Genomic DNA, 25,764 nt, shown 5'->3' with positions numbered 1-25,764 from the left:
CTCTGCTGCACAAGCAAATCATATCAAAAGCCCTTCTTGTAATTTGTATCTGCGTTTGTCTCAACTCCGCATATCATTGTAGAACAATTTTTGTTTGTTTGTTTGTTTGAGACGGAATCTCGCTCTGTCGCCCGGGCTGGAGTGCAGTGGCGTGATCTCTGCTCACTGCAAGCTCCGCCTCCCGGGTTCACGCCATTCTCCTGCCTCAGCCTCTGGAGTAGCTGGGACTACAGGCACCCGCCACCACGCCCGGCTAATTTTTTGTATTTTTAGTAGAGACGGGGTTTCACCATGTTAGCCAGGATGGTCTTGATCTCCTGACCTCGTGATCCACCCACCTTTGGCCTCCCAAAGTCCTGGGATTACAGGCATGAGCCACCGACCCCGGCCTGTAGAACAATTTTAAGAAAACACATAAGCAAAAAAGAAGTCAAAATCACCCAGCAGTAACTAGTATTTACATTTTAGTATGTTTTACTCCAAATATTTTTCTATGAAAATATATATGTGTGCAAAATAGAACCAAGCTGTTGTTGCTTTGTGATTTTTTTTTTTTTTTACCAAGCAGTAGACTGCAAACATCTTTCCATTAATCAAATATCTTGCTTTAAAAAAAAAAAGTCATCCACTTTTTCACGTTATGAAAAGAGGGTTCCCCCCACAAGTCAAGTGAAAGAACTTGCCCAACTTTCAAGTTCTCCAAGTCAAGTCATGGGTGGGTCTAGTTTTCTGGCGCTGTGGTCATCCTGTTTCCCTGACAGTGTCGCAGGGGGCCTGCTGCTAGCAGAAATAGTGTCCCCAGCTCCCCTCTGGAAGGAGGGGTTGGTTGGAGCGGGGTGGTAAGCACCCCCCAGGGAGTCCCGTGGGATTTTAAAAGCAGTTCCTCTCAATCCCAGGTCATTGAGAATTGCCCAGTGACTGGCATTCGTGTGTGGACGGATGATTTTGGGGTGCGGCGGGTCGCAGGTGTGGAGACGCAGCATGGTTCCATCCAGACACCCTGCGTGGTCAACTGTGCAGGTGGGAGTGGCATTTCTCCTGACTCCTGTGTGGCCATGCTGGCTGCTCCCTAAACCTGCTCCCACCTCTGCAGGGCTTCTTTCTGGGGTGCGGAGCCCTTGCTAGGGCAGACAGGTCTGCAGAGGCAGCCTGTGCACACCTGAGAGGCAGCTCCCACCAGGTGTCAGCAGAGCTGAGCTGTCTGTGCTCTGCCCGCAGGAGTGTGGGCAAGTGCTGTGGGCCGGATGGCTGGAGTCAAGGTCCCGCTGGTGGCCATGCACCATGCTTATGTCGTCACCGAGCGCATTGAGGGGATTCAGGTAGGTGGACAGCCCTGGGTTGTGTGTCAGTCTGTGGGGGGCACAGAGACCTGGCTCTGAATCCCAGCTTGAACCCAGGTGGTGTGACCTTTGTGGGTTCCCTCACTGCCCCAAGCCTCAGTCACCTCATCTGTGAAGGGATTGTAACGCGGAGTGTTTCCAGGTGGTGTGAGGATTAAACTAGGTAGCACAGGTGTATCCCTGTTGGGGCTGACCCCCTTGTTCCTCAGGACCTGGCCTCTCCTTGATGCTCAGAACACAGTCCAGCCTGTCCTGCGTGGCACAGACAGCCTAGCTTTTTGCCATGCTCTGTGCCCAGGAGTTTCAGGGAAGCCCCAAATGTTTGCATGCTCTCAGTGTGCCTGGGGTGCCTGTCTCGGAGGGTGCTGGTTCCTGGCATGAATAACCTCTCTGAGAGCCTTCTGCCAAGGGAGGTTGGGGGCCTGGGTGCACCTGCTGGCACCTGGGGCTGGGTGCCTCCTGCCCTCTCTTCTCTCCTGTCCTCAACTCCTCCCTCCAGGGATGGTGGCTGGGAGCTTCCTGCCACCTTGTTACTGACTGACCTCTTTCCATCCATTCATCATGCAACCCTCCTTACTCATTCCTCTCTCTGTCCAGCCCTCTGTCTCTCCATCCATCTACTCCCGTATCTATCTACACCTTCTCCCATTTATTCCCTCATCCCTCTACCCATCTCCCTTCCCTTCGTCCATTCCTCCCTGCACTCATTCCCTCCTTCTATTCATCTTGCCATCTCTCCATCCATTCTTCCCTCCTCCATCTCTCTTCATCTATCTATTCATCTATTTATCCACATGTTCATCTGTCCACCCCTTCTTTCATATATCCCTCCATCCACCCACCCACCCAACCTTCTACCCATCCATCCCTCCCTCCCTCCCTCTAGCCACTCATCTCTCCCTCTGCCCTTCCTCCAGCATCCACCCATGTATTAATCCAACCATTCACATTCCATTGAACCCTCCCTGCATCAGACATTGAGTGAGCTCGGTGTTTCAAGCTCTATTCTAGAAGCTGTGGCCGTAACACAGACAGAGACCTAGTTCTTGCTGGGTAGAGCTGGGGGGAGGTACAGACAAGTACATGTGCAATTCCAGAGCATGCTGATAAGGGCTCTGATGGGGTCTCGGGGGCTATAGGAATTCCCAGCCCTAGTGGACCAGGGGAGGCTCCCTGAAGGAGGCGGCTGCATCTAGGTGAGGCTCTTTAGGGTGGCGTGGTGGACAAGGAGCGTGCACAGAGCATGGCCGTTCAGAAAGCCAGGGCCAGAGGCTGTGGGGCAGGGTCAGTGTGAGAACAGACTGCCCTTGTTTAGGGTCGGGGCCATTGAGAGGAAGCCTGGGCCCCTGAGCTGGGAGCCTCATCCCTGGGGGCTGCCCATCGCCACCCTGTGCCAGCCTGGCTTCCCTATGGTCACCGGGGAGATACCAGGCTTGGCTGCTTTGTAGACCAGGGTGGTGAAGAGGGTGGCGAAATGGGGCCAGAACCCGGGTCCCAGTGCGTTCCTGCCTCTGACTCCTGTGCACTGGGCAAGCCACGCCCCACTCGTTCATAGAATGAGTCTATAGAATGAGCTGCTCACTGCAGGTGGCTGGTGCCACGTGCCGGGTTAGGGACTAAGAGTAGTCACACGGTGGGTGTCGGAGCTGAGTGCTGAGGCCTCTTCCCTGGCTCCAGGTCCGTGGGGAGAGCCTCCTCTCCTAGGTGGCCACCAGGGGTCGCGCTCAGGTCGCAGTGGGCTCCGGGAAGGTGGGCAGAGCTGTGTCCTGGGGCTTCAGGGAGGGTGGCCACAGAGTGTCCACCGAGCCCAGGACTGTGGCTCCATCCTCCATCCCTGATTCCTCCCAAGGCCTGCCTTTGAGGTGCCTTTCCAGGGAAGAAGCAAGGCAGAGTTGGCCTAGGTCCCTGCAGCTGCCCCCTCCTGTGTATGTCGAGATTCAAGCGAAGCTAGGGGCTGTTACTTACAAAGCCAGTCCAGATCCCAGCATGCCTCTGGTACCAGAGCACAGGAAAATGGCCATCAGCCCCAGCAGCTCCGAGACCTGGTAGAGAAAAGTGGAGATCTGGGGCTTCGCACAAAGCCCCTCATGTTCCTCTGACACCTGGCCATGGGCAGGTGTCTGGAAGTTGTCCCTTCCAAAGGCTGCAGCTAGGCAGTTGGTGTGAATCTGAGGAAGGAGCCAGGCCGCTGGCCCTGACCTGCCCACCTGCTGTGGTCTGACCCTTGGATGGGCCACAGAACAAGCCAGGGGGCCCTCTCCTGGGTGCATGGTACCTGTGCAGCCCATTTCTGTCTGCTCAGGAAGCTCCCCGGGCGTGGCAGCTTCATGTAGCAGGACGCTGTCCACCCTGATCGGACACAGCCACACACATCGGGGCCTGGGGGCTCCAGCTGGCTGGTGAGGGCTCAGGTCTCACGTGTGGTTCATCTTTCTTCTTGGGTGGTCGGAGGGCTGTGTGGCCCCAAGGACCTCCCTTTTCTGAGGATCTGTCCCAGGCCTGGGTCCTAGAGATCTCTGCCCACAGCTTCCTTTGTGGCTAGGGCTCATCTCTTCCCTCTCTGAGCTATCATTAAAGCAGGTGGCTCGGGCGCTGTTAGGTGGTTTCACAGTCGTGCTCTGGCGTACTTTTGCAGCGGCAAGGAGCGGCTGCTCCATCCGTGGGCAGAGCTGTGGGTAAGAGCCCAGGTGCTGGGTTTAAACGCTGACTCCTCCATTACCCAGGCTGGGCAAGTCTGTCACCGCTCTGGGCCTTGGTTCCCTTTTCTGCAAAATGGGTAATAACCATCCCTACTGCCTCAGGCTGTGCTGCAGGAAGGACAGAGTGATGCAGCTGGGCGTGGTGCCTGGCATACAGCAGGTGCTCGTGAGGTGGTAGCTGGTGATGACAAGGACAAGGACAGAGGGGTGTGGAGTCGTCACCAGCTGGCGCTTAAGGGGAGAACACGGAGGGCAGGAGCAATCAGGCAGGGATCAGATGGAAGAAAGAGGCAGATGGAAGGCATGGGCTGAGGTCAGGAGGCAGGGAGGCAGTGGCACCAGGGCCAGACTGGGGACAGCCAGAGCAGGAGGCTGCTGCCTGGAGAGAAAGGCCAGGGCTCCACTGGACGCTGATGCTGAACTGGGCACTCCGCTGGATGCTCAGAGGCAGCAGGATCTGTGCAAGGGGCAGGAAAGACCAGACATGGATCCTGCTGGGACAAACGTCAGGGGCTTCCCTGGCCACCAGGTGTCCCCACTGTCCTGCTCTATGGAACTCTGGGGCTGGCTTTGTTTTTAGAGTAGTAGTGTTGGCAGAAGTAAAGATATAACTATTATTATTATTATTAGTTGAGGCAGGGTCTCACTCTGTTTCCCAGGCTGGAGTGCAGTGGCACGAGCATAGCTCACTGCAGCCTCAACCTCCTGGGCTCAAGCGATCCTCCCACCTCCACCTCCCGAGTAGCTGGGACTACAGGCATGTGCCACCACTCCTGGCTGTTTTTTATAGAGATGGGTTTTGCTATGTTGCCCAGGCTGGTTTCAAACTGCTCAAGCGATCCTCCTGCCTCAGCCCCCTAAAGTCCTGGGATTACAGGTGTGAGCCAGCTCGCCTGGCTATTATTATTTTTAAACAGTGCTCAGTTACTGGGAACTTCTATGTGCTGCCTGACAACGATCCCCTGGTGCAGATATTCTTATTCCAATGAACAGGACTCCTGGGATCCTGGCGGAGAGGGATGGAGCATCTGCCAGAATGTCCCTTCTGGTCTCTGCACATCCCCTTTCCTGCTCTCGGAGACGGGACAGGGGTCACATCTCCCTGTGCTCATCTCCAGTTCGGGGGCAGGTGACAGAGGGATTGAGAGAAGGCTGTTCCTCGCGTGCAGAGGGGCCACAGTGGAGGTGGACACCAGGCCTGCTTGCTTTCTAAACGGTCTTGTTTGGTTTGGTTTGTTTATTGGTTAAATCAGTAGTTCCTGCCTGCAATATTATGATTATGTAAACATTGCTCTTTTTTTTTTTTTTTTTTTTTGAGACAGAGTTTCACTTTGTTTCCCAGGCTGGAGTACAGTGGCACAGTCTCGGCTCACTGCAACCTCCGCCTCCTGGGTTCAAGCAATTCTTGTGCCTCAGCCTCCCATGTAGCTGGGATTAAAGGCGCCTGTCACCACGCCCGGCTGATTTTTTTTGTATTTTAGTAGAGACAGAGTTTCACCATGTTGCCAAGGCTGGTCTCGAACTCCTGAGCTCAGGCAATCTGCCCATCTCGGCCTTCCAAAGTGCTAGGATTACAGACGTGAGCCACCATGCCCAGCTGATTATGTAAACATTGTTAATTCCTGAGCAAGTAGTGTCCAACTTTTTGTGTTTCTTGGAGTTATTAATAGTTTTTGTCCCAGCTGCTCAGTTTCTTCTGTAACTGTTATGTGTGTGTAACATTATCTCCATGCCCCGAAACCCATACCCCTTATCAATCACTCCCCATTTCCCACTGTATCCCCAGACTTACGCAATCCCAAATCTGATTTCTGCCTCGATGGAGTTTCCTATTCTGGACGTTTAGTATAAATGGAATCACGCGATGTCTGGCTTCTTTCGGGTGTTGTGTTTTCACAGTTTGTCCGTGTAGTACACGTATCAGTATTTCATTCTTTTTTGCAGCTGAATAATACTCCATTGTGTGGATAGAATGCACTTTATCCATTCACCCACTGGTGGACATTTGGTGTTTCTCGTTTCTGGTTATTTTGAATAGTGCTGCTGTGAACATCCATATGCACGTTTTTGTGGGGACCTATGTTGTTATTTCTCTTGAGTTTATACAAGTTGAGCACCCCAAATCCGAAAATCCAAAATGCTCCAAAATCCAACACTTTTTGAGCACTAACATGATGCTCAAATAAAATGCTCACTGGAGTATTTTGGATTTTGATTTTGGGTTTGGGGATGCTCAACAGGTTAAGTATAATGCAAATATCCAAAATCCAAAAAAATAAAAAATGTGAAACACTGCTGGTCCCAAGCATTTCAGATAAGGAATACTCAGTCTATACATTGGAGTGGAATTACTGAGTCATATGGTAACTCTATTTAACATTTCAACGAACCGTCGGACTATTTTCCAAAGAAGCTGCACCATTTTACATTCCCACCAGTGAGGTATACGGAGGGGTTCCAGTTCCCCTCCATCCTCACCAACTCTTGTTATTTTTTGTCTTTTTTTATGCTGGTCATCCTAGAAGGTGTGAGGTGGTGTCTCACCGTGGGTTTGATTTGCATTTCCCTAATGACTAATGAGGTGGAGCATCTTTTCATGTGCTTACTAACTATTTGTATATCTTCTTTGGAGAAATGTTTACTCAGACACTTTGCCAATTTAAAAATAGGGTTGCTTATCTTTTTATGGAGTTGTAGGAGTTCCTTAAATATTCTGGATACAGGTCCTTTGTTACATACATGATTTATGAACATTTTCTTCCATTCAGTGGTTGAAACTTCTATTCAGTGGTTGTCTTTTCACTTTCTTTTTTTCCCCCAGAATCCATAAGTCATTACAAAGCCTTTTCACTTTTTTATGGTATGGTTTGTAGCACAAGTTTTAAATTTTAGTAATGTCCAATTCATCTCTTTTTTTCCCCTTTTGTCATTTGTGCTCTTGGTGTCATATTTAAGAAGACATTTCCCAACCCAAGACTATAAAGATTTACTTCTAATATTTTCTTCTAAGGCTTTTATAGTTTTAGCTCTTATACTTATGTCTGTAGTCCATCTCGAGTTAAATTTTGTGCATGGTGTGAGGTAGGGGTCCAACTGCATTCTTTTGCATGTGGCTATCCAGTTGGCCCAGCAACATTTTTTGCAAAGTCTGCTTTCCCCCAAGGAATTGTCTTAGCACCCTTGTTGAAAATCAATTGACTCTCAAGAAGAAGGTTTTTTTTTTATTATTTTACTTTTTTGAGACGGAGTCTTGCTCTTTTGCCCAGGCTGGAGTGCAGTGGCGCAATCTCTGCTCACTGCAAGCTCTGCCTCCTGGGTTCCTGCCATTCTCCTGCCTCAGCCTCCCAAGTAGCTGGGACTACAGGTGCCTGCCACCACACCCAGCTAATTTTTTGTATTTTTTAGTAGAGACGGGGTTTCACCATGTTAGCCAGGATGCTCTCCATCTCCTGACCTCGTGATCCACCCGCCTCAGCCTCCCAAAGTGCTGGGATTACAGGCGTGAGCCACCACGCTGGCAGAAGAAGGTTTATTTCTCAGCTCTCAATTCTAATCCATTGATCTGTAGGTCTATCCTTATTTAGTACCTCACTGTCTTGATTATGTAGCTTTGCGGTAAGTTTGGAATCAAGAAGTGTGAATCCTCCAACTTTGTTTTTCCTTTTCAAAAATTTTTTTTTTTTTTTTTTTTTTTGAGACAGTCTCTCTCTGTCGCCCAGGCTGGAGTGCAGTGGCGCAATCTCAGCTCACTGCAAGCTCCGCCTCCCGGGTTCACGCCATTCTCCTGCCTCAGCCTCTCCGAGTAGCTGGGACTACAGGCACCCGCCACCACGCCCGGCTAATTTTTTGTATTTTTAGTAGAGATGGGGTTTCACTGTGGTCTCGATCTCCTGACCTCGTGATCCGCCCGCCTCAGCCTCCCAAAGTGCTGGGATTACAAGCGTGAGCCACCGCGCCCAACCTCAAAATTGTTTTGAGTATTCTTGGTCCCTTGCATCTCTGTATGAACTTTAGTGTCAGCTATTTAATTTCTTCAAAAAAACTAGCTGAGATTCTGACAGGCATTGTGTTGAAGCTATAGATCAATTTGGGGTGTGTTGTCAGCTTAACAAAAATAAGTCTTTCATTTCATGAACATGAGATGTCTTTCTATTTATTTAGGTATTCTTTAATTTCTTTCAAAAGTATTTTCTAGTGTTTAGAGTACAAGTTTTGCAATTCTTTTGTCAAATTTGTTCCTAAGCATATTTATTATTTTTGATGATATTGTAAATGAAATTATTTCTTAACTTCCTTTTCAGATTATTCAATGCTAGAGTATAGAAATATATTAGTTTTTTGGCTGAGCCCAGTGGCTCACGCCTATAATCCCAGCACTTTGGGAAGCTGAGGTGGGTGGATTGCTTGAGGTCGGGAGTTCAAGACCAGCCTGGCCAACATGGTGAAACCCTGTCTCTACTAAAAATACAAAAATTAGTCAGGCGTGGTGGCACGCGCTTGTAATCCCAGCTACTCGGTAGGCTGAGGCAGGAGAATCACTTGAACCCAGGAGGTGGAGGTTGCAGTGAGTTGAGATGGCACCACTGCACCCTAGCCCGGGCGATAGAGTGAGACACTGTCAGAAAGAAAGAGAGAAAGAGAGAGAGAGAGAGCGCTAGTAGTTTTTTAGTGGTTTCCTTAGGATTTTGTATATACAAAACCTTATTATCTGCAAATAGGAATATTTTTACTTCTTCTTTTTCAATCTGGGTGCCTTTTGTTAGTTTTGCTGCCTAATTGCTGCCCTGGCTAACACCTCCAATGTTGGGTAGAAAGGGTAAGAATGGATATCTTTCTCTTATTCCTGATCTTGGGGGGAAATCTGCCATCCTTCTTCCTTGAAGTATCACATTCGATGTGGGTTTTTGTAGATACCCTTCAGCACTTTGAGGAAGTTCCCTTCTTCCAAGTTTGTTAAGTGTTTGTTGAGGCTTTTTTTAAAAAAAATCATTAAAGATGTTGGATTCTGTCAAATATTTCTTATGCATCTACTGGGATGAATATGTGGTTTTTGTCCTGTACCTTGTTGTTGTGGTGTATTCTATTGATTGGTTTTCATACATTATACCAAACTCGCATTTCTAGGATAAATTCCAGTTGGCCATGGTGTTTTGTTTTGTGTTTTTGAGACAGAGTGAGACTCTGTTGCCCAGGCTGGAGTGCAGTGGTGTGATCTTGGCTTACTGCAACCTTTGCTTCCTGGGTTCAAGCAAATTCTCCTGCCTCACCCTCCTGAGTAGCTGGGATTACAGGCATGTGCCATGACACCCAGCTGATTTTTGTATTTTTAGTAAGATGGGGTTTCACCGTGTTGCCAAGGCTGGTCTCGAACTCCTGACCTCAAGTGACCCTCCCGCCTCGGCCTCCCAAAGTGCTGGGATTACAGGCATGAGCCACCACGTCCAGTCTGGCCGTGGTGTATCATCCCTTTTTTATATTGCTGGATTCAGTTTTGCTATTGTTTTGTTGAGGGTATTTGCACGTGTATACATAACTGTCACTATTTTTCCCCAATTGTGTCAAGGGATCTGTCAAACATATTGATACTATTGATACTATTTTCTGAATATGCACACACATCAGATAAACCACTTAACGCCTCTAAGTCCCATTTCCCTCCCCTGGAGGACTTCCTGCTGCCTTCAGATCTTCCGCTCCCTTTCGGACTGACCGCTGTGTGGTCTAAGCTGTTACTCCAGGGCCTTCTTCACGCCTCCCTGCTGGAGCCATGGCTTTCACTCTTTCTGGGCTAATTTCCCTCCTTTTGTCACAGCGTGTTCTCTGGCTGTTTACTGCAAAGGAGTATGTGAGAAGTACATGTTTTGTGTCCACGAATGTCTGAAAAAGCCTTTATTCTTTTCTTACACTCGATTGATGGCTTGACAGGATCTAGAATTCTGTGTTGAAAATCATCCGTTAGACGTTTGAAGAGTTTGCTCCATGCCTTCCAGCCTCCAGCGATGCGGTCCCCTGTTGATGGCCCTGCTGGCCACCCGGTGTTGTGATGTTTCCCACGGCGTAGCCTTGGTGCAGGCCTCTGTCCAGGCCCAGGGCTTGGTGGGCACTCTTGGGCCCTTCCATATGAATGCGTGATTTTTCAATCGGAGGACTCTTCTTGGATTGTCACTTGGACATTTTTCTCGACTCCATTTTTCTCTGTCTTCTCTTTCTGCAACCCCTGTAAAATGGATGTTGAACTTTCAAGATGGACCTTCTGATTTTCTTATTTTTTTCCACTCCTGATTTCTGTTTTGTTGTCTTTTTCTTTAGCCTAATCGCTATATGATGGCCCCAGCCTTATCTGGCCCTTCCATTGAATTTTAAATTTTGACTATCATATCTAATTTAAAGACCTCTTTCTTCATCTTAGATTCCTTTTTCATAGCACTGTCTTTCACTCTGATACGGTTTGGCTGTGTCCCCATCCAAATCTCACCTTGAATTGTAATAATCCCCATATGTCAAGGTGGTGCCAGGTGGAGATAACTGAGTCATGGGGTGGTTCCCCCATACTGTTCTCATGGTAGGGAATAAGTCTCAGGAGATCTGATGGTTTTATAAAGGGAGTTCCCCTGCACATGCTCTTTTTCTTTCCTGCCGCCATGTAAGACATGCCTTTGCTCCTCATTTGCCTTCCACCAGGATTGTGAGGCCTCCCAGCCATGTGGAACTGTGAGTCCATTAAACTTCTTTGCTGTATAAATTACCCAGTCTTGGGTGTGTCTTTATTAGCAGTGTGAGAACACACAAATACACCATCTTCTGGTAATCTTGATGCTCTTGTTATGGTTTGTGGTTATTTATTTATGAGATGGAGTTTCACTCTTATTGCCCAGGCTGGAGAGCAATGGCACAATCTTGGCTCACTGCCACCTTCGCCTCCCGGGTTCAAGCCATTCTCCTGTCTCAGCCTCCTGAGTAGCTGGGATTACAGCTGCGCACCACCATGCCTGGTTAATTTTTTGTATTTTTAGTAGAGATGGGGTTTCATCATGTTGGCCAGGCTGATTTCGAACTCCTGACCTCAGGTGACCCACCCGCCTCGGCCTCCCAAAGTGCTGGGATTACAGGCGTGAGCCACTGTGCCTGGCCTGTGGTTTTGTTTGTTTTATTTATTTATTTATTTACTTTGAGACAGAGTCTTGCTCTGTCACCCAGGCTGGAGTGCAGTGGCGCGATCCCGGCTGACTGCAAGCTCCGCCTTCTGGGTTCATGCCATTCTCCTGCCTCAGCCTCCCAAATAGCTGGGACTACAGGTGCCTGCCACCACACCTAGCTAATTTTTTGTATTTTTAGTAGAGACGAGGTTTCACCATCTTAGCCAGGATGGTCTCGATTTCCTGACCTCGTGATCCGCCCACCTCAGCCTCCCAAAGTGCTGGGATTACAGGTGTGAGCCACCGTGCCTGGCCTTGTGGTTTAATTTTTATGAGAGAGTGAGCGGCAGTCTGATTGGAGGCTTGGAGGGGAGGACTGGAGAGCCTCTCAGGAAGGTTGGGCGGCAAGCCCTTTGCTTTTAGAGGGACCCTGGTGTCAGCATCTCAAGTCTTCCCTGGGCCTCTCCGTGTCTCACAGAAGAGTCTCCAATCTGCTCCTGGGGTGGGGGGCTGGGGGGATGGCAGTCCACACTACCCACGTCTGGAGCCTCTCAGGACCCACCTCTCCTGAGGAAGATCCTTCCATACATGAGCAAGCACATCACCCCCTGCAGAGGGACCTGGGATGGCTCTGAAGATTCAAGAGGAGGCAGGAGGGGCACGCTGGCTTGCCTTGCTCAATCTCCCTCTCCTCCAGCCCCAGCTAAGGCTCACCCCTCCTCCATCCACTCTGCATCCTCCAGGGTTGGTTGGAATCTCCCCTCCTCTGCTGTTGCCTCTGCCTGTTCTCTCATCTTTGTGGGTTATATGTTTTGCTTCCCTCCCTCCCTTGCTCTCATCCTCAATCCATTCCTTCTTCCTTCTTCCCCTTTTGCTGTTATTTTATGGGATTTGGGGAAGGAGAGGCTTGAATGGCAGTGACCCGTTCACTGTGTGTAACTCGAGGCCCCGTGTCCACTCTGTCCTCAGGGTCCTACAACGAGGAGGACCATCTCGAGCCCATGACCCTGGGTGGAGGTGCTGGCCCACCAGGGGGCATGGGGAACCAAGTCCCCACCCAGTCTGGCTGATGCCAAGGCCTCTCTCTCTGCCTTCCAGAACATGCCCAACGTCCGTGATCACGATGCCTCTGTCTACCTCCGCCTCCAAGGGGATGCCTTGTCTGTGGGTGGCTATGAGGCCAACCCCATCTTTTGGGAGGAGGTAAGATGCCAGGGCCCTGGGATAATGGGAGGGAGTTGGGGCTGCATCTCAGCATGGAGAGGGCCTCTTTCAGGAAGTCTACCCTCCTGAAGCTCCTCAGAGGCACACCCGAGAAGTGGCCGGTCCCCTGGCCCCACCGAGCACAAAGCCATCTTGCTCTTACCCTGACGGTCCTGGCGGGCAGTCAAATACAGAACCAGGGCAGCTGGAGGGCTTTGCCTCAAAACATCAACAGTGAAGGGCTATGCACTGTGGAGTGATGACCTCAGAAGGGCATGAGAGCACACAAGTCCCATGTCCTTCAGCAAATGACACTGCCCTCCCAGCCAGCTGCTGCAGCGGCATTTCCCCTGGCCTGCCCTGTTCCCCAGGCAGCTTCTGGGGTTAGGGCAGCCCTGCAGCCCTGTTCTATGTGTATATGCATTTAGTCCACACGTGGAACGACTGAGTGGCTACTTTGGGCTAAAAACTGCTTTAATTTCTGGAGAAAGAGGGAAACTAAGATAAAAGTCCCTGACTCTGGGTGCCTATATTTTGGTTGGGAGACATACAATAAACAAATGGCTGGCAAGATGGCTCACACCTGTAATCCCAGCACTTTGGGAGGCTGAGGTGGGTGGATCACCTGAGGTCAGGAGTTTGAGGCCAGCCTGGCCAACATGGTGAAATCTCGTCTCTACTAAAAATACAAAAATTAGCTAGGCGTGGTGGCAGGCACCTGTAATCCTGGCTACTTGGGAGGCTGAGGCGGGAGAATCACTTGAACCCGGGAGATGGAGGTTTCAGTGAGCCAAGATCGCACCACTTTACTCCAGCCTGGGTGACAGAGTGAGACTGTTACAAACAAACAAACGAACAAGGAATGAAATTCTGGAAGATGATTGTGCACTGAATAAAATTAGCAGGTTAAGGATCAGCCTAGAGAGACTGGAGCAGAAGGATATCCTTTAGATGGGTGGTCAGGGCAGAGTTTTTTAGGGAGGGGACATCCAAGCAGAGCCCTGCATCGAGGCAACAAACCAGCGTGCCGGGTCTGGGCGAAGAACTGCCCCAGTGAGGGGTGAAGGCCTTGAGCTCACACAAGCTTGCTCTTCCCAAACAGCTGCAGGAAGGTCCGGGTGGCGGGCCCAGTGGTAGAGGTAGGCAGGCTGGCACATGCCATACAGGGCTTTGGGGCCATTGTGAGCCGCAGGGGGCCAGAGGAGGCTTGTGAGTAGGGAAGGGGCATGGTGGGATCTAGGGGAGTGGGTGGAGGCCTGGGCTGGGGTGGGGAGGGGGAGCAGACAGACCTCGCTGATGGGTTGGTGGGTGGGGGAGACAAACGACCGGGACGTGTGGGTGACCACCAGCCCTCTAACACATCTGATTCAGCAGAGGCTGGCCTGGCAGCCATCACAAGGCAGGTTTGGCATGGGGATGCATGGCCTTCTTGGGGACAAAGGAGACGTCCCCCTGCCCTGCCTTGGCAGGTGTCAGACAAGTTTGCCTTCGGCCTCTTTGACCTGGACTGGGAGGTGTTCACCCCACACATTGAAGGCGCCATCAACAGGGTCCCTGTGCTGGAGAAGACAGGAATCAAGTCCACGGTCTGCGGCCCTGGTGAGTGAGAGCCTCGGAGCTGGGGTGGGCGTCCGTGGGTCATTTGGTCTGACGACTGTTAGTAGTGATGCTCTGTGAGGCCAGCCTGTGTCACACAGGGGACCCAGGGCTGTCTCCGGGCCCTCTTGCTGCACAGCTCCAGCAGCCCTGGGTGCTAGGTGTGGCCTTTATTCCTCTCTACGGGCAAGAGGCCTGGGCTTCACGAGGGCTGTCATCTGCCCCAAGCACGAGGCCAGAGCCTCCTCCTGCCTCAAGGGTGGCTGGTCCTGCCTTCCCCACATGGGCTTCTTCATTCTTAGACTCGACTTGTCCCTGGAATTCTGTGTTTTCATCTGTAAAATGGGAATAGTGGGCCACATCCCAGCACCCTGTGAGGCTGAGGCAGGAATGGAAGGGCTGAGACCTTCCCTGATGAGAGGCTTATACAGCTGTGAGTCCCGGTCCTGCCTCCAGCTCCAGCCCCCACCACTCCCAGAGAGCACTGCCCTGGCCAGGACCCCATGCTGCTGGCCTCCCCGCTGTTCTTGGCGGCTTGCACCTGGAGGCCAGCTCAGCAGGGGAAGGCTCTTGTGCCAAGATTCCCCTAACTCTGGCCCTCCTTGCTAGCCCCAGGAGAACTTAGCTGGAGGAGGCTGGAGCAAAAAGGTGGGCTCAGCTCCCAGATGCCCCACGTGGGTCATCCGCAGGGCAGCTCAGCCCTGCCCCACCCTGCTGGCCTGGGGAGCCCGGAAGGCTCTGCCCCAGGGGGCGGGTGTGGGGCTGAGGCTGCTGGCCTGGGCCCTGGCAAAGGTGCACTCCCTGGGAAGCAGGAGGGGCTGGAGCTGACCTTGGCACCCCGGTGTTTATAGCCACGGGACTTTGAGCCAGACGTCCTTGAATTGAGTGTGGGGCAGTCCAGGAGCTACCAGTGACCCCAGAGCACCAGCGTTCCTTCATGAGGGCATTCATTCTACATTAAGTGGCACTTCGTCTGTGCCAGAGGCAGGCACGCTCAGGGCCAGTGCCCTCCTTCTGGCAGAGGAGACCCAATCCAAGTCACTGACCACAGCCAGTGGGTGGGCGCTCTGACAGGAGGCATGGGGTGACTGGGTGGCCACAGCCTGAGGACACAGACGGGCGGCCGGGAGGAGGGGCAGCCTAGCCCGGCCCTGGAGGGCGAGTCGGCGCTGGGCCTGCCGCGGATACGTGATCTGGGCAGGGGAGCACCAGGTGGGCACAGAGAATCCCCCACATCAGGGTTCCAGCAGAATCACATGGTGTTCCCCGCTGCTTCCTGGTGGGGGGAGCTCTGGCCCCGCTTCAGGGCTGGGAGAGAGGTTCAGGAAGATACAGTGTTGCCCCCAGGGAAACTTCGTGTCAGAAGCCTGGTGAGTCTCTCTGTGCCTTTAGTGAAGGGCACTGGAGTGCGTGCCCTCCGGAGCAGGTGCATCTGTGAGATGGTGACGGAGCACTGACTCGGCAGGGTGACCTAGGGACGAGAAGCCACAGGGGCGGTGCAGGGCATGGGCCAGGCCCAGCAGCTGTAGACGGCATTTGAATAGACGTGGGCGGCATGAAGCGGGGAGCCCAGGGACTTCCACGGGCCATGCAGGAAGCGGACGAGGGCCCTAAGGACAGGGAAGAGTCCCAACACAGAAAGGCTGTGGCCCGCTGGGGAGTCCAGCCCCCTCTGTCCTGGCACGCTCAGCATCTGCTCAGCCATCGGCAGGGGCTACTTTAATGGATTCGACTCCTATGGGAGCCTTTGGTGTGAAGTGCAGCCCCGGGGAGAAGCAGATGGAGCCCCAGGGGCCAGGGCAGCGTGCAGGGTGGGAGCACATGGCTGTGACTCACTGCCCCCACCCCTGCGACCCCCCGACCCCCACCAGCTTGCGTGGGCCTGGCAGCGAGAAACACAGACCTGGAAGAATCCCAGGGGCACAGATAACCCCAGGCGTCTCTCTGTCTATCTCTATCTTTCTCTTCCTCTCTCTTATTTTAATTAGCCTGGGGAGCCGGTACTCCCCACAAAGCCCTATTTTGGGGAAGACGTGCAGGCAAGGACATCTTGGAACTGGTCTGTCGGCTGGATGGGAGACTCGTGGGGAATCAGCATTTCTCCTTGCCAGGCACGGCCAATGGCCTTTGACCTCCAGGAAAGAGCAGGGAAGTCCCAGGACCCCGTGACTTAGGGAGCGCCTCGGAGGGCAGGCAGAGCTCTCATTCCAGGATGGTGGAGCTCACCAAGGTCAGGGTGGGAGCTGCAGGCCTGGCCCCCGGCCATGCTGCCTGGAGGTCCCATGTGTCCTCGGTTTACTCAACCCGCCTGAGTCATTTGTGAAACATCCAAGAGACCCTTGTTCCCTGCAGCTGCCCCCCTGCTAGCTGTTGTTAGCGCTCCCCACAGATTCCCTGTGAGGTTGTTCAGAGCTTCTTTCCTGCCCTCCTTGGGCCTGGAAATAGTTCCAGCCCTCCCAAGGTGCTCCCTGGGCCATCCCCAAACCCAGCCCAGGTTACCTCCCCCACCACGTTTTTTTAAAGGTCTTGCTGTGCTACCCAGGCTGGAGAGTAGTGGTGTGATTTTGGCTCCCTGCAGTCTCGACCTCCAGGGCTCAAGCCATCCTCCCTTCTCCGCCTCCTGAGTAGCTGGAACTACAGGCTCGCTCCACCACATCCGGCTAATCTTTTGATGTTTCTGTGGAGATGGCGTCTCACTATGTTACTCAGGCTGGTGCTGAACTCCTGGGCTCCAGACATCCGCCTGCCTTGGCCTCCCATAGTACTGGGATTACAGGCGTGAACCACTGCACCCAGCCTCAGCTCACTCTTTCTGCCCCATCATCACCTTCTCTGGAGCCTTCTTTGTCTCTCACCCAGATGGCTGCTCCGGCCTCTGCCCTCTGCCCTGATAACCCAGGCCCTCCACGTAGGGCCCTGACCCTCTGGCCTTCCTCTTCCATCCTCCCCTGCAGTGGCCCTGCCACCTTCTGCCCCTCAAAGAGCTCTGCCTCTCCTGGCCAGGCTCTCAGCCCAGGCTCCCTGTGGCTCTCTGCCCCCTCAGCTCCTAGCTTGGGGGCCCTGATAGCCCTCCAGGGAGCGGGATGGCGCTTGCTCCTGGTCTGCATGCAGAGGATGACCCCCCCAGACTTGGAGCCATCCCTGCATCATTGTTCACAAACGAAGTGCCCTGGGGTCCCTCAGACCAGGGCCGGCCGCTTCCTCTTCTAGAGTCTAACACAGTGTTCTGTGGGGCACCAACAGTAGCAGCCAGCACCTCAGTGACACGTGGCCCTCAGCTCGTCGTATTTTCTTTACCAGACCGTCTGTTTTTTGCTTATTTAAGTATTTGTCCCTCCCTCCCTCAGCTCCTGGAGGGCTGGGACACGTCCTGCTCAGCGCTGCCTCCCAGGGCCAAGCCCAGGACATGAATGTCTGTGGGCTGGCGAGCGCACAGCCCTCTGGAGGTTCTGCTATTCCAGTTTTATAGACTAGGACGCTAAGCCTTGCTCAGAGAGGCGAAGTGACTTGCCCAATGCCACACAGATAGGAAGGAGTGGAGCAGGGTTTGAATCCAGGACTGTGGCTGCAGAGAGCCAGGGTTCCCCTCCCACCGTGTCCTGGCTTCTGAGGCTCAGCGATGGCCGCTGGAGCGGGACATTGGTCTCCTCCCCCGCAGAACTTGGGAGCCTTTGTTGGCTCAACAAACATTTATCAAGCACCTGCACTTGCTGGGCTCTGACCCTGTGCTAGGCCGGGGGACGTGGAGTGAGAACACTGGTCCCTGCCCTCTCAAGGTCCAGTGGGCAGGAGTGACAAGTCTCTGGCAGGGACACAGCAGGACGCTGGTGCAGTGGGGAGCCGCAGCGTGGTCTCCAGGGTCAGAGAAAGGCTCCTTGTCGGCAGGACAATGGCCACAAGACAGAGCGGGACCCCACCAGGCAGAACCCCGCCAGGTCGCCATCAGCTGGTTCTAAGCACACGTGGAGGGGCTCGGAGAGCACAGGCAGGAGCCAGCGGGGAGGCCCCCATGAGGAAGTGGCGCTGAGCAGGGCCTAGAGGAGGGAGAGGGTTTGGGTGGAGGGGCACCTGCAGACCCCTGCCTGATCACTGCTCTCTTGGAAGACCCCACCCCAAGAGTGTGTGCACTGCAAAAGGGACTCCAGGCTTCTCTCTCCTTTCAGAATCCTTCACGCCAGACCACAAGCCCCTGATGGGGGAGGCACCTGAGCTCCGAGGGTTCTTCCTGGGCTGTGGCTTCAACAGCGCGGGTGAGTCCAGGCAGCAGCCCTCCTGGTCCCCAAGAGGGAGGTCCTGTCATTCCCAGAGCTCTGGGGGAGGCGGGCGCAGGAGCACCGTGGTCCCCGACAGTGGTGGAGACAGGAGAGGCTGGGGAGTCCAGCCCCTCCTGCTTCCCAGAGTGCACCTGTGCCAGGGCCCAGTCCAGCAGCAGTCCAGTCGGGAGGCGCGCAGCACCCCAGGTGTGAGAGCAGGGCTTGGAGTTGGAGTGTCTGTGCTGTCCATGGAGATGGGGGCACGGGACTGGACATGGGTGGCGGATGGGTGGCAGACCGCAGCCCTGTGCTTCTCTTCCTGCCAGGAATGATGCTGGGTGGTGGCTGTGGGCAGGAGCTGGCCCACTGGATCATCCATGGGCGCCCAGAGAAGGACATGCATGGCTATGACATCAGGCAAGTGCCCGTTGGGACCTAAGGGCAGGGCCCGCCACTCAGGAGAGGTGGGGTGGGGTAAACAGTGAGGGCTACTTAGAAAGGAGCCTTGCCTGAAATCCAAGTGGCTTCCTGGAAGGGGCAGCAGTGAGGGAGGAAGGCCACCAGCAGAAGGTGGGCAGTGCTGAGGGGGTGGCTGGGGGGGCAGGTCCACGCCCCTTTACAACTTCCAAGATCTCTTGTCCCAGGGTCCTGCCTGAGCCCCTGGACAGCTCTGGAGTCATCAGTGGGATGGCATCACCCCACCTCACAGATGGGGAGACTGAGGCCTGGGGGCAGGAGGGAGCAGGGCTGAGCTGGGAAAATTGCTCTGAGTGTGTGTGCCGCGGCTTGCAGGCAGGTAGCCCTGGCTGTCCCGTTCAATCGTACACTGACAAAGTGGCCAGGAATGAGACCCAGTGCAAGCCACTTCCTCGTCTCTAATGCAGGGTGATGGGGAGGGGCTGCAGAGGTTTTGGGAGCAGGGAGGGCATTTATGCTGGTGAGGCGCCCGGCACGGGGTCTGCACATGGAAATGCTAAGTCATCCCCAGCTGATGCATGGACTGGGGTGCTGGTGGCCAGAGCCAGTGACGGCAGCCTAGCCCGATGGCCTTCTGCCAGTCAGGGCCATCTCTTGCAGAGCACAGGACAGTGGTGCAGGCGCTCCCCAGCAAAGAGGGAGGCTCCTCCTGTGTCTCGTCCCCATGGCAGTGGCCTCTCCGACCCACACAGCAGGGCCTGTGGCCTGGGCCGCACCCTGTACGTTGTGGGGTGGCTGTCGAGGCAGGGCCGCTTGGAGGGAGGCCGGCCTCCTGGTCTCTCCAGCCCACTCTGCTCCCGGCTGCTGCTGGTGGACAGCCTCCCTGGGGAGGCAGTAGGTGGGGTGGGCTCCGGAGGGAGAAGGCCTGGCTCAGCTCAGTGCACCCCTCGCCTCTGCTGACCTAGTCCTTTCCTGGCCTGATGAGGACATTACGCCCATTGTGGGGGAGAATGTCTGACCCCACAGAGACAGACAGTGACACTGAGGTACCCCAGCTGCCACCCCTCCATGGCGCCTAACACAGTGAAGCCTCCTCTGGCTGACTCAGAGCCCATCTGGGCCTGCGCCCCTGCACTCTCCCAAGAGAGGAATGTTCCGGAAATGATAAAGCTCTAAAGGACTTCAAGGAAGGGCCAGTTCAGGCCCCTCCTGCTACAAACAGCAAAATGGAGGTGACTTGCCTGAAGTCACCCAGCTTTTGAACCAGAGCCAGGTAGGGACCCAGCTCCCTCCCCAGGAGGGACAGTCTTCATGCCCTGGCCTTCCTTGGGGACTCCAGCTCTGGAACCCACCAACCAGATTCTGTGTGGCCTCGCTGTGCCTCTGTGTCCTCGGCTGCAAAATGGAGCTGCCCAGCCTGCCCAGCTCCTGACCTGGGGCCTAGTCACGCACTCAGCAGGCAGGATGTTTGCTCATGGGCTGGCAGAGGCCCTGAGGCGACCCCTGGCAAGTTGGGGACAGGCCTGGGCCTCCCTGGGTCAGCTGTCTTCCTTCCATCACTGAGACTTTGGTGGGAGTGTGCCATGGGCTGCTGTGGGGCTGGGAGCCAAGGGCACAGGTCGGGGGCCGCTGAGAGCTGGAGTACAGCAGGAGGAGGAGTACCCACCTTGTTGGTCCCAGACCCCTGCCAAGCAGCCTGGCTGGTGGCACCCAGGACACACAGGCTAATGCCATCCTCAGCCCAGCCGTCACTGATGTGGGGCTTCCAATCCCCTTCAGTGTGCCAGAGTGGACGGCCGCCACCAGCAGGACCAGCCACCGGCCCCCAGGGGCTGTAGCGCTAATGCAATGCTCTGCCACCTCGGGCCTGTGCCCGGGGACAGAGACAAGACACAGACCCTGCAGGAGAGAGACACAGCGAGGAGAGGAAGGAGGTGCCTGAGAAAGTCATTGAAAGACCCAGAAAAGAAAGCGAACAGAGAGCATCGGCGCCAGAACGGAGCTTTCCCCTGCCCAGAGACTCCTGGTTGTTCCCCTCAGGCCAGAGCCAGAACACACCTGGGTCGTCCTTCATCATACACATGGGAGACACGCACAGCGAGGGGGCGTCCCGGGAGACCAGGCAGCCAGAGCTGTCCCTGGATGCAGGGCCTCTCTGGGCTCCAGGCTGCGCGTGAGGGTCCCAAGGCTGGCCGGGTACCAGGCAGCTTCCAGGCCACGGCAGCTGCCCTGCGCGTGAGTTCCTTTTGAAATCAGATAAGAGGCAGTCACTCCAGCCCCACGTCTGTCAGCTATATGGCCCTTGGTCAGTTGCTCCTGTTCTCTGAGCCTCAGTTTCGCCGTCTGGAAAATGGGAACAATGTACCACCCTCTTGGAGTGCACTTGAGGCTCATGCATGTGGACACTTGGCCCAGTACCCAACAGAGGCAGAGCTAGAGTGTGGGCTGGGCTGTTTTTTTCAGGGAAATTCCTTGGGGACCGGGTGAGCCAGGGAAGAGTTGCTCTTTATTTAAGTGAAGAGGGTGGTCTGGGCCGGCCTGGTCCCTCTGCCCACTTGCTCACAGGCAGAATTGGCAGCTGGGACTCTGTAGGTCACTCGCTGCTCCTGCCGCCCGACGTGCACCTCACTGCTGCCCCCAAGAACCCTCCCAGATCTTCACCGGCTCCATCACTCCCTCCTTCAGCTCCTCGTCAGCGTAGCCTGGCGCAGGTGTGGGCTGCCTTTGCCGTGGCCTTGCCGTGTGACCGTGAACACTTGTGAGACCCTTCTGAGCCTCAGTTTCCCTCTCACGTGAAAGAGTTAATCTTGGGTCCCATGCAGAAGGCAGCTCTGGGGACAAAGAGAGAGGGATTTTCTCCCATGGCAGCACTCAGCTCTGGGCCTGCACTGGAGCTGGGTGCCATGAGTGACAGCAGCTGTTAATGATAATGTCATTAATAATAATCCTCACGTCTGCACCTCTCCTCCCCACCCGTCCAGATCAGAAAATCCTGCTTGCTAGAATTACGTGCAGACTAAGAATCAGCCCTGACAGGTGTCACTGAGGATAGAAACGCCTCTGATGTGGCTGCTGAGGCAGCCCTGAGTGATAAGCGAGGTTCTAGCAGGTGGAGTGTGAGGGGGAGGCAGGGTGCTGGGAAAGCCGGGGGCTGACAGGGAGGTTTGTGCGTGGGAGGCGGCTGCAGGGCCCTGACGCAGCTGGGCCCAGGTCTCACTCCAGCCAGCAGTTCCGCACTGTCTGATCCGGGAGGGGCAGCTGGTCTGAGGAGACCAGGGAACAAGCCGCGGGGCACTGGCTGCTCTGCCCACTCAGGGGCAGCAGAGGCCTAGGCCACAGGTGCAGCCACAGAGCTCCATAGCTCCATGAGAAATCGCGTGGGGCCCGCCGGGCTCACGTTGGACACCACCAGGGGCTGCAGTGGCTGCACACTGTGTCCCCAGCCTCGAAGGAACAAACCCAAAACTATCGCAGCCACATCATCTCTGGTCCCAGGGGCTGGACTGGAAGCTGCTCCCCAGCCACAGCTGGGATTTCCCCCAGAGACTCTGTACCTCTTGGGTCCCTGGTCTGACCCACAGACGAGGCCCAGCTTTGGGATCACAGACTTGGGGAGGCCTGATGGGACAGGCGGCCACCCTTGCCCCCACTCCCCTGCTGGCGGGTGGAAAGGGGGGTCTCTTGCCGAGGAGGGAGACACTGGTGTTCTGACGCATTGCCAGGCTAAACTTTAAAGACCCTTCACATGGACCCTTCCCAGAGCATTCTGGGGATCTGAGCCCATCCCTCCCAGGGGCCGCTCCCTCCCCAGTCATGTAGGGGGTGCCAGGACTCCCCAGCACTGGAACCTAGGCCGCAGACAGCAATGTGTGGAGAGCGAGGCCAGAACCCCATGCCCCCGTGGGGGATGAGAGCCTCGGCTGGGCCCTCTGTCCGCAGTGCCCACTCACTGAGGGCCACCGGGGTGGGGTAGCTCTGGGGGGGAAAGCCAAGTTCACCCAAGTGTGGGGCGAATGGAGAGTCAGGGGCCCACTCAATGCTGAGCCACAAAGGGGACTCTGGTGGAGGGGACCGGGGTCCAGGCTTGCCCGGGGTCCCAGGCCAGCCCTTCCCTGATGGGCCGTCCCCAAAGCAGTGACCTGTCCCCCTGTCTGCGGCAGGCGCTTCCATCACTCGCTCACGGATCACCCCCGCTGGATCCGAGAGCGAAGCCATGAGTCCTACGCCAAGAACTACTCTGTCGCCTTCCCCCACGATGAGCCGCTGGCCGGGCGCAACATGAGGAAAGACCCGCTGCACGAGGTAACGCCCCTACAGCTCCTGCTGGGGACTGGCGGTGAGGATCTGGGACATCCTCAGGGCAGCAGGGTGACAGAAATGCAAGGCGTACCCCAACCGCAGGTCAGGCGCGGTGACAAGGTGTCTGTCATTCCCCAGGTAGTAACCCGGCACCCCCATGTATTGGGCACAGTGCTCAGGGCCAAGGACGTTAGGGAATAAAGTGGAAATGGCTCCCTCCCACCCGGGGGGCTTCCATTCTAGTGGAGGAGCAGGAACACGCACCCAGGAACCCCCCCCACCCCCCGCCAACTGCTGGCAGCAGCGCCAACAGGGCAGGGGTCCTGGGGAGTGGGGTCTTGGTGGGTGTATGCAGCCACATGTTGGGGGAGCAGCCAGAACATGGCGTACCCGGGAGAGGGGCTCCTGCTTGTAGAGCCTGCTGCGGAGGCTCTTCTGCCCTGGTGAGCTTCGACTCACCCATTCAGTGAAACCCACTGTCAGGTGCCCCTTTCTCAGGTCTGCCCCTGTGCCCTCCTCTGGGTCCCCAAAGACCCAGGAGCTCCTTCCCCACGCTCCCAGCCCCGTCTCCATTCCTTCCCCCTCTCCCTGGCCATCTCGTGCTGGACGCTTTGCTTGCTGGGGAACAAGGGCCATGTCCTAGGCACTCTGGTTCCTGGGCATTGAGGTGCTCGGGGGATGTTTGTTGAACAGATGGATGGGCAGGGAGGCAAGAGGGAGGCTCAGGGAGCAGGTGGCATTTAAACTGGAGAAGGGGCCTCCCTCATCTGAGATTCCAGTGTCTGGCCCCAAGAGAGATCCCGGTATTAGCTGTACCTCCTGGGGAGAGGCCCAGAGTGGTTAGAGGGCTGGCTCCCAGGCTGCCCTGGCCCTTTGGCCTGGCTTGGTGGACCAGCTATGATCTCAGGCCACACGCGGCCCTGGGGTCTCCCTAGCATGCCCCCGGGCTTGTAATCAGTAATCACGCCCTTGCCAGTCCTGACAGTTCAGAAGCCTCCCTGGGTGAATGCAGGGTTTGCTCCTCTCGCAGTCAGCTCAGACGCATTCCTCAGAACCGAGCAGCTCTACCGAAGAAACTTGGCAGGGGCTGAAGCATGCCCCTGCCCCCCAGGGAAATCTTGGTTCACCCACGCCTCGACTTCCCTTCCTAGTTAGCAGCCTTCTTGCGACACTTGACAGCCGCTTAAGTTTGTTCTCTTTCTTTCTTTTATAAAGAGGGGAGCCTGCCCTCTTTTAATGGACTCTTGAGATGAACACTTTCCCTCCTTGGAAAGGTGGCCTGTGGGATGTCCCCGTGGCTCACTGAGGGGTGGGTGGATTTTGTGCCCTCAATTGCCACCCCTCAGAATCCCAGGCAGGCAGAGAGGACACGTCCATGTCACTGATGAATGCTGCGGCCTTGGGCATGCCTCCTCCTTCTTGGAGCCTCGGGGGTGGAGGGGAGGGCAGGTGCTGTTGGGACAGGCCCTCAGCTGGCCGTCCGGCACCAGATGCGGCCCCCGAGGCCCTCTCAGCCCTGGGCTCGGGGCCTCGTTCCAGTCAGAGGGGGTGGCCCCCGGGTAGGGCCCTTCCAAACCTGAGACTGGGTATTCTTTTTTTTCCCAAACCAAATTTATTTTTAAAGAAATCTCCCACTCTGTTTCTCTAGTGTGTTCATTACATTCGTTGTTGTGATTAAGTAGGCAGATCTTAAAATGAGCCACTTTAACTGCTCTAAAGTGTACAATTCAGTGGCATTAAGTGCATTTACAGTGCTGTGCAACCATTCCCATTACCCAGTTCCAGAACATTCTCATCACCCCACGGGGAAACACCATCCCCTGTAAACAGCCCTTCCTCATCTCCTCCCGCCAGCCCCGGCAACCACTAAGCTGTTTCGGCCTCTATGGATTTGCCTGTTCGGGTCACTTCATGTGCAGGGAATCATCCAATACATGACCTTTGGTGTCTGGCTTCATTCCTGTAGCATGTTTTCAAGGTTCATCCACATCATAAAATGTGTCCAAATTTCGTTGCTTTTTATGGCTGAATAATATTCCATGGCGTATGCAGACCACGCTTTGTTGATCCACTCATCAGCTGAGGGCCACGTGGGTTCTCTTCCCTGGTTAGTGGTTGTGCATAGAGCTCAGTGAACATGCGTGAACAGAATTTGTTTGCAACCCCACTCTCGGTTCTGTTGTGCATACTTGGGAGCGGAATTGCTGGGTCGTATGGTGCATCTTTCTGCGAGGGCAGCCACAGCAAAAGGCCACAGGTGGGGAGGGTTCAACAGACCTTTTTTTTCTCACATTTCCGGAGACCGGGAGGTCCAAGATCAAGGTGTCGGACGATGGGTTCCTGGAGAGGGATCTCCTGGCTCGTAGTCGGCCACCTTCTCACTGTCCTCATGCAGCGGGGAGAGGGCCCTGGCGTCGCTTCCTCCTCCTATAAGGGCTCCAGCCGTGTGGGATTAGAACCTTCCCTGATGACCTCACTTAACCTAAAGATCCCATCTCCAAGTAGAGTCACGTCGGGGTCAGGCCTTTGACATATGAATTTATGTGCGGATGTGATTCCATCCCATAGCAGATGGTAATTCTACAGATGGGGGTTCTCAGGGCAAAGGCAGATCAGGGCAGGTGGTAATTCTACAGATGAGGGTTATCGGGGCCAGGGCAGATGGGGCAGGTGCTATTCTATAGCTGGGGGTTCTCAGGATGAGGGCAGATAGGGGAAGGTGATAATTCTACAGATGGGGGTTCTCAGGGTGAGGGCAGTTGGGGCAGGCGGTAAGTCTATAGATGGGATTCCTGGGGCAAGGGCAGATCAGGGCAGGTGG

At 55.0% G+C, this 25,764-nt stretch overlaps 1 protein-coding gene across 1 annotated transcript in view; it reads left to right on the top strand.

Moving 5' to 3' along the window:
• Positions 1 to 25,764, top strand: part of SARDH (sarcosine dehydrogenase) — a 73,288-nt gene that overhangs the window by 6,259 nt on the left and 41,265 nt on the right. The window contains exons 5-11 of the mRNA XM_030818128.1: positions 897 to 1,020; positions 1,219 to 1,319; positions 12,274 to 12,378; positions 13,848 to 13,977; positions 18,138 to 18,224; positions 18,554 to 18,644; positions 22,805 to 22,946. Coding sequence (XP_030673988.1) covers positions 897 to 1,020; positions 1,219 to 1,319; positions 12,274 to 12,378; positions 13,848 to 13,977; positions 18,138 to 18,224; positions 18,554 to 18,644; positions 22,805 to 22,946 — 780 coding nt within the window. The remainder of the gene's footprint in view (positions 1 to 896; positions 1,021 to 1,218; positions 1,320 to 12,273; positions 12,379 to 13,847; positions 13,978 to 18,137; positions 18,225 to 18,553; positions 18,645 to 22,804; positions 22,947 to 25,764) is intronic.

This window comes from Nomascus leucogenys, chromosome 8 (genome assembly GCF_006542625.1).
Source record: "Nomascus leucogenys isolate Asia chromosome 8, Asia_NLE_v1, whole genome shotgun sequence".
Taxonomy (NCBI): domain Eukaryota; kingdom Metazoa; phylum Chordata; class Mammalia; order Primates; family Hylobatidae; genus Nomascus; species Nomascus leucogenys.
This window is presented reverse-complemented; position numbering and strand designations above follow the sequence as displayed.